This window comes from Orcinus orca, chromosome 3 (assembly GCF_937001465.1).
Source record: "Orcinus orca chromosome 3, mOrcOrc1.1, whole genome shotgun sequence".
In the NCBI taxonomy this organism is placed as follows: Eukaryota; Metazoa; Chordata; class Mammalia; order Artiodactyla; family Delphinidae; genus Orcinus; species Orcinus orca.
Window position 1 is genome coordinate 58409810 of NC_064561.1, and position 12524 is coordinate 58422333.

At 37.2% G+C, this 12524-nt stretch overlaps 1 protein-coding gene across 12 annotated transcripts in view; it reads left to right on the plus strand.

The window, feature by feature from the left end:
* Positions 1 to 12524, plus strand: part of LOC101285118 (zinc finger protein 300) — a 56913-nt gene that overhangs the window by 39811 nt on the left and 4578 nt on the right. For 4 of the 12 annotated variants that reach the window (XM_049707811.1, XM_049707814.1, XM_049707817.1 and 1 more), the window contains 3 exons: positions 6145 to 6453; positions 7185 to 7312; positions 7860 to 8028. The exons of 1 other annotated variant lie outside the window; for it this stretch is intronic. In XM_049707811.1, coding sequence (XP_049563768.1) covers positions 8014 to 8028 — 15 coding nt within the window. In that variant the 5' untranslated portion in view covers positions 6145 to 6453; positions 7185 to 7312; positions 7860 to 8013. 7 more of the 12 variants (XR_007476397.1, XR_007476399.1, XR_007476398.1 and 4 more) reach the window with 7 other exon arrangements.

Sequence of the window (12524 nt, forward strand, 5' to 3'; positions counted from 1 at the left end):
ATTTTTAAGAGAAATTGCTTTAAGCCTATAGATCAATTTGGGCATCATTAACATCTTTATTGTTTATAGTCTTCATATCAGGGACCATGGTATATCTCTATTTATTTGATTTATTTTAATGACATTTTGTGATTTTCTTCCTAAAATCCTACATGTTTTGATAAGCATAAGCCTAAGTGTTTCAATTTCTTTGGAGTGATTAAAAATGGTACTGTTTTTATTTGTGTTTGCATGTTTTTATTAGTATAGAGAAATGTGATTGATTTTTGTGTTGCTCTTGTATCCTCTTACTTTGCTGAACTCACTTAGTTTTAGGCATAATATTGGTAAATTCCTTTGGATTTCCTACATAGACAATCATTCATGTCATTTGCATATAGGGACAGTTTTATTTCTTTCCTTTCTGATCTGTATGCTTCTAATTTTTCTTTCTTGTGTTATTTTGGTGGGTAGAATTTCCAGTATTATGTTGAAGGAGAATGGTGAGAGCAAACATCATTGTCTTGTTCCTGATCTAAGAGGGGAATCATTCAATCTTTCACCATTAAGTATTATATTTACTGTGGGCTGTATTTTTTTGATTTTTGTTTGTTTGGTATATGCTTTTCATTAAGTTAGGGAAATTCCTCTCCATTACTATTTTGCTGAGAATTTTTTTTTTATCATTCATGAGTATTGGATTTTTGTCAAATGCCTGTTCTGGGTCAATTGGTATAATCATTTACTTTTTCTTTGTATCTTGTTGGTTAATTTTCTATTTTGAGCCAGCTTTGAATACTTGGAATACATTTCACTTAGTCATAGTGTATAATTTTTTTTTATAGATTGTTGAATTTTGTTTGTTAATATTTTTTGAGGATTTTTATGTCTACGTTCATGGGAGATATTGATCTGTAGTTTTCTTTCACTGTACAGTCTTGGTATGGTTTTGGTAATAATTTCCTGATAAAATGATTTTGGGAGTATTCCCTCCTCTTCTATTTTCTGGAAGAGATTGTGTAAAATCAGTGTTAATTCTTTAAATTTTGGTAGAATTCTCCAGTACAACCATTCTTCCTTTTTTGTGAGGTCTTTAAAAATCAACTTTTTACATAGTTATAGGACGATGCAGATGATCTATTTCATCTTAGTTGAGTTTTGGTGTTTGAAGAAATGGTCCATTTCTTCTACCTTGCCAAATTTATGAGGCTGAAGTTGCTCATAATATTCTCACATTATCCTTTTAATGACTGCAAGATCTATAGTGACTTGTTAATATTTATCTCTACAATTTCCAACATCTTTTTCAATTCTGGTCTGTTTTTTCTTCTTTGACTGATTTTTCTCTTCATTATGAGTATCATTTTCCAGTTTCTGTACATGCCTGATAATTCTTGATTTAGTGGTAGACATTGTGAATTTTACCTTGTTGGATGATAGATACTTCTGTGTTCCAATACATATTTTTGAAACTTTTTTCTGTAGTTCAGTTAGGTTACTTGGAAACAATTGTTAGGTGGCACCAGAGCAAGATTTAAATATAGAGCTAATAATTTCCCACTATTGAGGCAAGACCCTTCTGTGTATTCTTCCCAGGGAATTGTAAAGTTTTCCAGTCTGGCTGGTGGGGACAGGCATTAATCTTGACTTTTTGTGAGCTTCAGTTACTGTTTCCTCCTTCCTTTCTGGTGTCTCTTTTCCCAGACTCTGATTTTCCTTACATATATGCACTGACCAGTACTCTCCTAAATACTAGAAGTGGACCCTCTGCAAGTCTCTGGAGCTCTCTTTGTGTGCAGCTTTCTCCTCTTTGGCTTCTGCTCTGTGAATAGAGCTGCCTTGGTCTTTCTGTACTATTAGTTCTTTCTCCTCCACTCTGGAAGTCTGTTGGCCCCTGCCTGGACTCTCTTGTCCTGTGTCATACCTAGAAGTGTTCTCAAGGCAGTAAACTAGGCAATCAGAGGGGTCACCTCAATTTGTTTCCCATCTCTCAAGGGTCACTGTCCTTCACAGCCTGATGTCTAATACCTTTAAAGCCATTGCTTCATACACTTCTCTGGTTTTTCCATTGGTTCAGGTGAAAGTTCCCATCCATTCCCTATTACTTCACTTTGATCAGAAACAGAAGTTTGGAATTGGTTTATAAAATTTAATTTTGTTTTATAATTATGTAAAATTTTTTGTGGTTACAAAGTCAAATCAACAGAACATGGTATATTCAAAGAAAATTAGGTATGATTTCTGTCCCTTCTATCTTATTTCCTTCCTCCCTGGGGTAGGAAGTGTCTAAGGTAGCCAGTTATTCCCACCTCCTGATATTCATGGCCTTTTGTAATACCCTCTGCATAAGTAAGCAGCTTCTAACCAATGGCATATGGCAACATAGAGGGGATGTCACTTATATATTGATAATAAGATTATAAAAGTTTGTGACTTCCATCTTGCTTACAGACTCTTCTCTTGACTCCATAGATAAGCAAGTTGTAAGTTGGATGGCAAAGTACTGTGGGTGGCTTCCTCTCAACATCCAGCAAGGACATGAATGCCCTTAGTCCAACAATCCTTGAGGCATTAAATTGTGCCAACAATCATGTAGTTGAGCTTGGAAATGACTCTCTCCCCATTTGAGTCTTCAGATGAAAGAGACCCCAGCCTGGGCCAATACCTTGATTATAGATTTGTAGAAGACCCCGAAGCAGAGGACTCAGATAATCCATGTCCAGATTCCTGGCCAACATAAACTGTGAAACAATAGATGTGTGTTGTTTTAAGCCACTAAGTTTTGGGGTAGGTTGCTACAATTCAATAGATAACTAATAATACCTTTTGTAGATTATATTTTATTTGATGGCTTATTCTTCCATCATTTGCTTTTTATTTTTAAGGTAAACATATACAGTTGATTTTCATTATTCACAGATTCTGTATCTGCAAATTCACCTACTTGCTAAAATGTATTTATAATCTCAAAATCGATACTCACAGTGCTTTTTTAGTCATTGGCAGACATGCACAGAGTAGCAAAAAACTTGAGTTACCACATGCGCACATTCCCGGCTGAGTTTAAACAAGGGGATGCTCTGCCTTCCTGTTTCAGCTCTCATACAGAGATGAACAGATGACGGGGATGGTAGGGGCAATTCAGTGTAGTGCAAGAAACTCCAGCTCTGGAGTCAGTTGGATAGGGTTTGAATCTAACTCTGGCCTTTGTTACTGGACCTCAGGCAAATTACTTAACTGTTCTGAACCTTGGGGTTGTTTTTTGGTAAAATAAAGAAAATAGAATCCACCAACATAAGTTGTTTTTAAGGTTATAATTTTAATTATACAAAGTTGTAGTTTAAGATTATAATCTATTTTATGTTGATTTATTCCCCTTTGGAGAAATGGTTCAGTATTCACTAATTCTGTGTTTGCAGCAACTTAACTGAACATAGCTACCATGAATAAGTAGAATTAACTGTATACATATTCACATTTTTAGAAAATAAATGGTAATAACAAACTATTTTCATTTTTTTCTACTTTTTTTCCCCTCATATAACATTATATCCTGAAGTTACCTCCATATTAGTACATAGAGACACTTCTCTCTGTCTCTCTCTTACAGCTGAATAGTACTGTTTTGTGTGTATACTGTAATTTATACAGCTAGACCTGTTAGTAGATGTTCGGGTTGACTGATGTCTTTTGGTATTAAAAATAGTAGCGCAATGAGTAACTTTTTTTTTTTTTTTTTGCCAATGTGTATTTGGGATATATTCCTGGAATGGAGTTTCTGAGTTAAAAGGCAAAAGCTTACATGTAGTGTTGTGGTTTTAGACGCTTTGATAATCCTCCCCTTAAGAGGTAGAGCTCAATTCCCATTCATTTGATTGTGGGCACCCTTAGTGATTCACTTTCAGGAAATAGAATACAAAAGAAGTAATGAGATGTCATTTTTAATTTAGGTTATAAGAAGACTATGGCTTTTATCTTGTGTGTGCTCTCTCACTATCTTTCCCTTGACTCACTGGTGTGGGTAGAAGCCCGCTTCCATACTAAGAGGGAGGCTTGAGAGGGAAGACCCCTACCATGTCATGAGGATAATAGAGTAGCCGAAGGAAATTCCCCCACGGTGAATAACTGAGCTTGGAAATTGAAATTCTGAGGCTTGTCATCAGCTACTTGATCGAGTTTAGAAGCATATCCTCCTCCAGTTCAGCCTTGAAATAATTGCAGCCCTGGCTGACAGCTTGACTGCAACCTCATGACAGACTAGACATGAACCACCCAGCTAAGCTATTCCCACATTCTCCAATCACAGAAACTATGAAACAGTTAACTACAAAAATGTATATAGTTTCAGACTGCTAAATTTCAGGTAATTTGTTACACAGCAATAGATAATGAATACATATAGTTTTGTTAACTATTGCTAAATCTTCTGTATAGGGGCTTCCAGGTTCCCATGACTCTGCTAACACTGTGTATTTCCAAACTAAGAATACTTTTTTTTTTAACAAGGTAATAGATGAGAAATAGTAAATTACTGTGGCTTTAATTTTTATTTCTTTTATTATAGGAGAGGACTCCTCTCTACCTTCTTTTTAAATTAAATATTAAAATAAGGACAGCTTCCCATCATGCTTAGGATAAAGAGCTAACATTTTCACAATTTCTACATGGCTCTGCACAATCTGATCCCTTCCCATATCAACTTCCACTGGTATCACTGCTTTAGGATTCTGAATTAATCATTACTATACCCTTAGTGCATAACACAGTGAGTGACTACAGTGTCTTACGCACAAGACGTTCAATAAAGATTGATGTAACTGTGGAAGTTTAAATTGGAGTGCTGTTGGTTGCCCATTTCTTACCCTCTTCTTTGTCTTGACGAAATTTAAGGCCTTTTTCCTCCCCTCATACTCCTAAATTTTGGCTTGCCCCCAAGTTTAAACATACATTAAAGGGTAAGGATATGTGCAACATCCTCCCTCAGCAGCTTACTCTCAGAATCCGAAGACCCTAGAAACATTTCCTGTTAAAGTACCCTGGTTTTGCCACTTGCACACCTCCATCTCTTGAAAGTTCCTGCTAACCCTTCTTACACCTCCCTACTAAAGAAAAGCCTTTTTCTGTTTGATTTGTTTGATTCTGTTTGATTTCTGTGAGGTGCTTGCAGCTTTCTGAGATTGGTGCGTACTCCCTATTGCAATAATCTTTCTGAAAAAAATCTCTTCATATCTAAATCCAGACATGTTTTTATTTGACATGGGAAACAAAACTGCTAATGTAAAATTGCTGCTCACTTAATTACACACAAGCCAGAAATCATGGCTGTTGTGAAATCTATGATGATTCAAAATTGTATCTATTTATGTACAGGAAACATCACTTTGTTAGTATGCCTTTTTTTTTTTAAGTAAAAAAGCTTGATGTAAGGTAAGGGTTATGATAAGTGTTTCGTTGGTTCTTTTTTTTTTAATCAAGTTATTTTTTTCCCTGAAGTCTAACCTCCTCACTCTCTTCCTCTCTTTTCTTTCCTTCTGTTGTTTTAGTCTCCTCCTTCTCGGTCTCAGTCTCCCGTGTTGTGTCCGGTTTCCCACTTCTGTTCCTGTGCTTCCATTTTTCACGCTTAAGTTTCCCATCTCTCTGTCTCCACAAGCTTCTCCTTCCCCCATTATTCTTGTTTTCTCCTAGTCTCTGATTCTCATCTCCTCTTCCCTCTCACTTTATTTTCTTCAGTCGACCTCTGCAACTTGTTACTGCAGTTGTAGTAGTTTCCCCTAGAGAATTCCATATAGTCGTTTTTAGCGTAAAGTTCATTATTTCTGTGTGTCCTCTTTCTCTGCTCCTCAGTGAACTCTTCCATCACTCTGGCCCCTTTTTCCCACAGTGGAATCTCCATTCCACGTTTTCACCCCTCTCAGCAAGTAGAATCGCCCGGTAGAGGGCTGTGCCATTTACAAACACTTTTAGGTAAAGTCTCCAATGAGAATATTTTACTGTTCTAAATTCTTCCTCTTCCACCAAATGAAGCTTTCTAATAGAGGACATTCACTCAAACTTCTTACCCAGTCCTCCTATAAAATCTCTCTGCAAAATTTTGCATGTTACTGGTTTGTATAATTCTCCTTTATGTCATCTTTTCCCCCTCCCCTCGCTGCCGCGGTGGTACAGCCCAGCCTCCGAATAAACCGAATTCCTCTACTTGTACGGAACCGGCCGGCCTCTCAAGATGGCGGCTCCCACTGAGACACAGCGCTTGGGAGCGGCCATATTGCCTCCTGAACAAAGCCGCCCAGGGTGCGGAGTGGGCAAAGCTGCCCGGTACCGAACAGCGCAGGCCCGGGAGCCCAGTGCTTTGCTCACCCAGACAGGAAGCGGGAGAGTTCGCCGCTATGGATGTGACAGCTGTCCCGGGTTAAGCCGTGACGGGCGTTTCTAGATCTGATAACGGAACTGCAGGTCAAAAGGCGGACATGTGTGGTGAGGAGTGAGTCTTTTGAATTGGTAATGGGACGGGAGGGGTCCGTGAGTGTCAGTGATTGGAGACTGATGAAGTCACTGGTGGGGAAGGTATGTAGGATTAGGGTTGGGCTTATTTGGGAGTCAGGGATGGGGTGAGCTGTGAGGTTAGTAATTGGATAACGGTGTGTCAGTGACGGGGTTGTCTGTGGGATCAGAAATGGTGTGTAGGGGGACTGACTGGTGATGACTGGCTCAGGGATTTAGGGGACTCTGAGGAATCAGTGATTGGTGAGGGAGGCTGTGGACTAAATGATGAGGGCATCCATGTGGCAGTCAGTGATGTGGTGGGCATGGGGCAAATCTGTGGGGTATGTGATTGCTAGGTCCGAGGATTCAGAGATTTGGAGGGAGCAGTAACGGGATCAGGGAATCTTGATGATCAGCCCTACTATTTTTACATACATTTTTTTACATACATTAAAATTTCCACAGGTCATACGCAACCTTAAAGGTCAAATCTCTTCTCAACCATTATGCCCTTAGTCTGGTGCCCCGCATAAAAATGATCATTTTGAAACAAGACCAAACAAATCAAAAAAGATAGGATTATTATGAAAAGTGTGATTTTCGTCCTACCTCTTTCTAAGTTTATTGAAATCATTTTATATTTTATTCAAGAAACATTTATTGAACACATGTTGGGTGCCCAGAGATAAGTATGACTATTTCTCATGGTTGTTTCCTTCCAGATCTATTTTGACAAAGCCTGGAATACCCCCTATAAAACAGTCTGTCTATCATGGGAGCACCCACTTCCTCTGAACCAGTTAAGTCTTACCTTACCTGACTTCTTCTGGGACTGAGAAGGATTTCCCAGGTATGTAACTTCTTACGTTAGGGTATATTCCGTTGTATCAGTGGTTCCAACATACCACCATTTTTATATGCAGACAACCATACTGTTGAAAGCAGCAATAAAAATTTAAACGGAAAACATCTTAAAATTAACATTTTGGTCCATGAATATTGATTGGCAGGAAAGTCTGCTGAGTTGAAGGAAAATATGAGAGCTCTTGGGAGATTATTAGAATTCAGCTGCTGATTCCTTTCTGGGGAATAAGGGAATACATTCCTCAGTTTTTCATTTGCTCATTACCCATTCTTATTGCCGGGGAGCTTCATCTTTGTGTGTGTGTGTGTGTGTGTGTGTGTGTGTGTGTGTATTGCCTTATGAAAACATTAGAGTGGAATTGCTGGTTCATAGTGGAGAAAATAAATTGTTAATAAATCAACAGGAAACATATGTTCACATCTATACAATTAAATTAAAAAACCTTGTCCAAGTTCTGTATGATCATAGTATGTAGTCACAAGAGGACTTCCTTCACATGATACGTGCTGATCTTTGTATAAAGACCGAACAGTCTTCTCCCACAGGTTGATCTACCTGACTTCTGTGGTAGTTGCTTCTAGACTGGTGAATGTGGAACCTGCAGTCTGCGTCTGATCTGTGAAAACATCCTTCTGATCACCAATTTTGCCTTTTCAGGCATCTACCTTTTTAGAAGAGAACAGAAAATGATGAAGTCCCAGGTGAGTTGCTTTAATTTTTAATTTCTTAAATTTCTTATTTTGGTTCTTCATACAATCAAATGGAAAAATGAAGATAGCTAAAATTAGGATCAGGGAAAGACAGCCAAAATAAAGATCCAGACCTAGAAAGAGTTGCTAGGTAATATGTAGACAGATACTTTCCCATGGGAAGAAATTATTTCTTGCCATATAAGACTAAGATTTCATTTTTGGGTCTTTCTCTAGGTGGTGGAGTGTGCAGTGTTCTCACCAACACTCCTGTGGTAAATGCAATTATAAATTTCTTGTAGTTGTATCACAGAATGATTTCTTTTAGAGGGAAGTTATCATAATGTCATAGCCAAACTCCTTAACTTTATCCTTTAGAGCTGGAGTCATCAAACTATTGCCTAAATTCAGTTCTCCAACTGTTTTTGTAAATAAAGTTTTATTGGCAACACAGCCATGCCATTTGTTTAGATATTGTCTATGGCTTTTTTTGTAGTACAATGGCACCATATGGCCTGCAATGCTGAAAATATATACTTTACTGAAAAAGTTTGTTGACCTCTTCTTTAGAGGACCAGATTGATTATAGAGGCTTCCTATTGGCCAGCTTTCTCTACCGATAAAGTCTAGATAATATAGGATGGATACGTTTTGAATGGTCTTCCAAAATACATATTTCTTTCAAAAAGTAGTTCTTGAAATATAATTGTCTGGCAGAGCTTTGGAGAGCAAGGGTCACTGAAGCTCTGTACCCTTTACTATGGTTTCAGAGTTTGTAGGATTACTATCTAACTTGGGGCTAGTTCCTTCTCTATGTTTCTGTTTTTAACAGTCTGTTATTTTTTCTCCCTGCCAATATTCACTATATATACGGTATAAAAATCTTTAACTATATAAAAAGATAAAAATTTAAACACTGAGGGACCTTTTAACTTAAACTCCCCTCCTCCTGAGATTATCAGTATTAACCATTTGTTTCTAACCTTGTGATGGAGCGTACATGTGTAATAGTACCAGTGCCAGGGGTGTCTCTTACTTTCTTGTTCCTTTTTTGGGGAAAAATAATGTTATAGTAAACATTCTGTTTTGCAACTTGATTTTTAACTTTACTGTCCAGTATAAAAATTTTTGTATGCATTTTGAATATCTTCCTATGCTGGTATATAGAATTCTCCTTTATTATTTTAGCAGATCCATAATATACCCTGTGGACTGGAATTGTTTCTTCATCTGTAAAATGGAGATTGTAATCCTCATAGGGTTGTTGTGGAAATTGAGTAAAAACCACACTTAGAACAGTAACTGGGGATGGTTTGTTTTATATTTAAGTATTAGCTATTATTATTATATCATCATTATTATTGTCAAATCTTGGAATCAGCTTTTGCATTAGGAGTTCTTATGTATATTTTACAGTGGAGCTTAACAAATGAGTTCTATTGTGAAAAGACAGGTTTTTTTCCTTTTTGGGTCTCAGTAGCTTTGGAGCTGTGCTGTCCAATATAGAGCCACCAGCCTCATGTGGTTATTGAGCACTTGAAATTGGCTAGTCTGAATTGAAGTGTGCTTTGAGTGTAAAGTACATAGTGGGTTTTGAAGATACAATTGCAGAAATTCATTAATAATTTTTAAAGATTGATTACATGTTGAAATGATATTTTGAATATACTGGGATAAATGTATATTATTGAAAATAATTTTTTGAATGTTGCTACTAGAAAATTTAAAATTACTTATCTGGTTGGCTTTATATTTCTGTTAGAGCTGCTTTAAAGATGAAAATGGATTTTTATTGGCCCAATAAATCCAACTATCATGGCTAATTAACTTGCTTATTAGCTCAGGAAGAAAGATTTATATTTTTTCCATACAGTCCAGAAGTGAAGTCATCATTTTCACACATATCTATCTTTCTTTTCTCCCTCTTAACACCTACTCCCCTTCCATTTCCTCCATCTCTTCCATTCTTCCAGTCACTCAAGCAGTAAAAACTGCTTGTAGCTGATTGGAAAGTACAATTTTCCACTTATTATGCACTATTTTACTCAAAATTAACAAAATTTATACATATTTAGTATATTAAAGCATTCTAGTATCATTGATAAAGCAAAGTTAGAATGTCAGCATTACGTTTATTAATTTTCTTATCAGAATGGTTTCCCTCTACATTCTACATTTATCTTCCTCATGTTACTGTTCTTTAGATCACAAGAATATTATTGACAGTGCACAAAACTGTTCTTAACTAAGCATGAAATTTATTTTATTCTCTATAATTTTCATTCATTCCTTTTTAGCAAACATTTCTTGAGTAGTCAGTATATGTCACAGGTGCTGGCTGGCTGTGAAATATCTCAAGAGTTACACATGGTTCTTTCTTGGGAAGAATGCAGAGAAAAATTGGGTGAACAGATGTGGAAACTAACATTAACACATAAAAGCTCTATAATAGACATGGGAGCAAGGGACTTTTATAGTCGATAAGGGGGAGCAGCCAGCTTTATAAATAAGTCAAGGATAAGAGTCTTAAAAGATTATTAAATTCTGGATCATGAAGGAAGTAGGATGAGGACAGGAAACAGCATTTGAAAAAGTAGAAAAGGCTGAGAATTTGAAGAAAACTAAAGCGGAGGGTGTCTCATGGCAAGTTTGTCTGAAGGCGGCATTAAGGTAATAAAATATAAAAGGTCTTGTTTACAGTATCAAGGAAGGCATTGTGGAATAAGTACAGTGGTCAAGAACCCAGCTACTGAGTCAGGACACCCGCTTTTAAATCTGACAGTTAATCAGTCATATATTCAGTGTAACCTCTGGCAAGAAGTGACTTAACCACTGTAATCCTCAATTCTCTCATATGTAAAGTGGGAAAACTAAAGGGGTTGTTATGGGAACAAACTGAATGCTTGGCAGCTTGATGGTGTGAATATGAGACTTGATGTGGGGTGAGAGAAACCTTAGCATTGAGATGATTGAGATGAGACTAATTATATATGCAAGGATGGACCCAAAGGAGTCTTTTAAGCAGGGGAATGTTGATATTTAATTTTTTTTTCATTCTGAAAGCAATATTTGATAATAATGGAATAATTAGGGGAAAACCCTCAAAAGTAGTTTAAAATAATACAAATCACTCAGATTCCACTATTAGGTGACAACTATTATGAACATACATAATGGTGGCATAATTAAAATAGTCAGTTTACCCTCCAGAAACACCTCTGGCTCTGCAGTTACCCAAGTCCTTTATTTCAGTGTCATGTCAATAATTTGTTATAGTTTTCTCGTGAATGTTTCCTGCATATTTCTTAAGTGTGTTTTTCAATATTGCTGTTATAATTGATGTATTTCATTATATTCCTAGCTATTGCATATATATAGGAGAACTGTTAGATTTAGAAGAAGCTAAGATTTCTTTCCTATGAAATGAGGGGATTGGATTAGAATCTTCAAGAACTCTGACATTCTCTGATTCTCTAAACGTGGCTTTTCTCTTTTTTATATGTTATACTTTAAAAATCCTTCTCTATAATTATTAATAAAGGGCTTCTCTCGTGATGCAGTAGTTAAGAACATGCCTGCCAATGCAGGGGACATGGGTTCGAGCCCTGGTCCAGGAAGATCCCACATGCCACGGAGCACCTAAGCCCGTGCGCCACAACTACTGAGCCTGCGCCCTAGAGCCTGCGAGCCACAACTGCTGAGCCCACGTGCCACAACTGCTGAAGTCTGTGACCCCTAGAGCCCATGCTCCACAACAAGAGAAGCCACCACGATGAGAAGCCCGTGCACCGCGAGGAAGAATAGCCCCTGCTCCCAGTAACTAGAGAAAGCCTGCATGCAGCAACAAAGACCCAATGCAGCCAAAAATAAATACATTAATTAAAAAAAATTATTAATAAAAAATCTTCCCAGCCAGGTTTTGTTTTGTTGTTATATAATTTTGGGTATTTTTAGAGTTTAAATTTTTACTCCATCCAGAATATATATTTTTCTCTTTTCCAAGACATAAGATATCATTGTATTAGTTATAATTGATGTATTTTATTATGGCAGCGAGGGCTGCCCTAACAGAATACCACACTGTGGGTTAAACAACAGAAATTTTTTGTGTCACAGTTCTGCAGACTAGAAGTCAAAACTTAAGGTATCAGCAAGACTGGTTCCTTCTGAGGGCTGTGAGAGAAGGATCTGTTCCAAGTCTCTCTCTTTGGCTTGTAGATAACTATCTTCTCCTCATGTCTCTTCATACTGTCTTCCCTCTGTGTGTGTGTTTCTCTCTGTTCAGATTTCTCCTTTTGATGTGGACCTCAGTCATATTGGGTTAGGGTCCACCCTAATAACCTCATATAACTAATTACATCTGCAGTAACCCTATTTCCAAATAAGGTCACATTCTGAGGTACTAGGGGTTAGGACTTCAACTTATGAATTTTCAGGGTATACAATTCAGCCTTTAACATATGGCTTCAACATTATTCTTTTCCTCTTAACTGTCCAGTTGTTTCAGT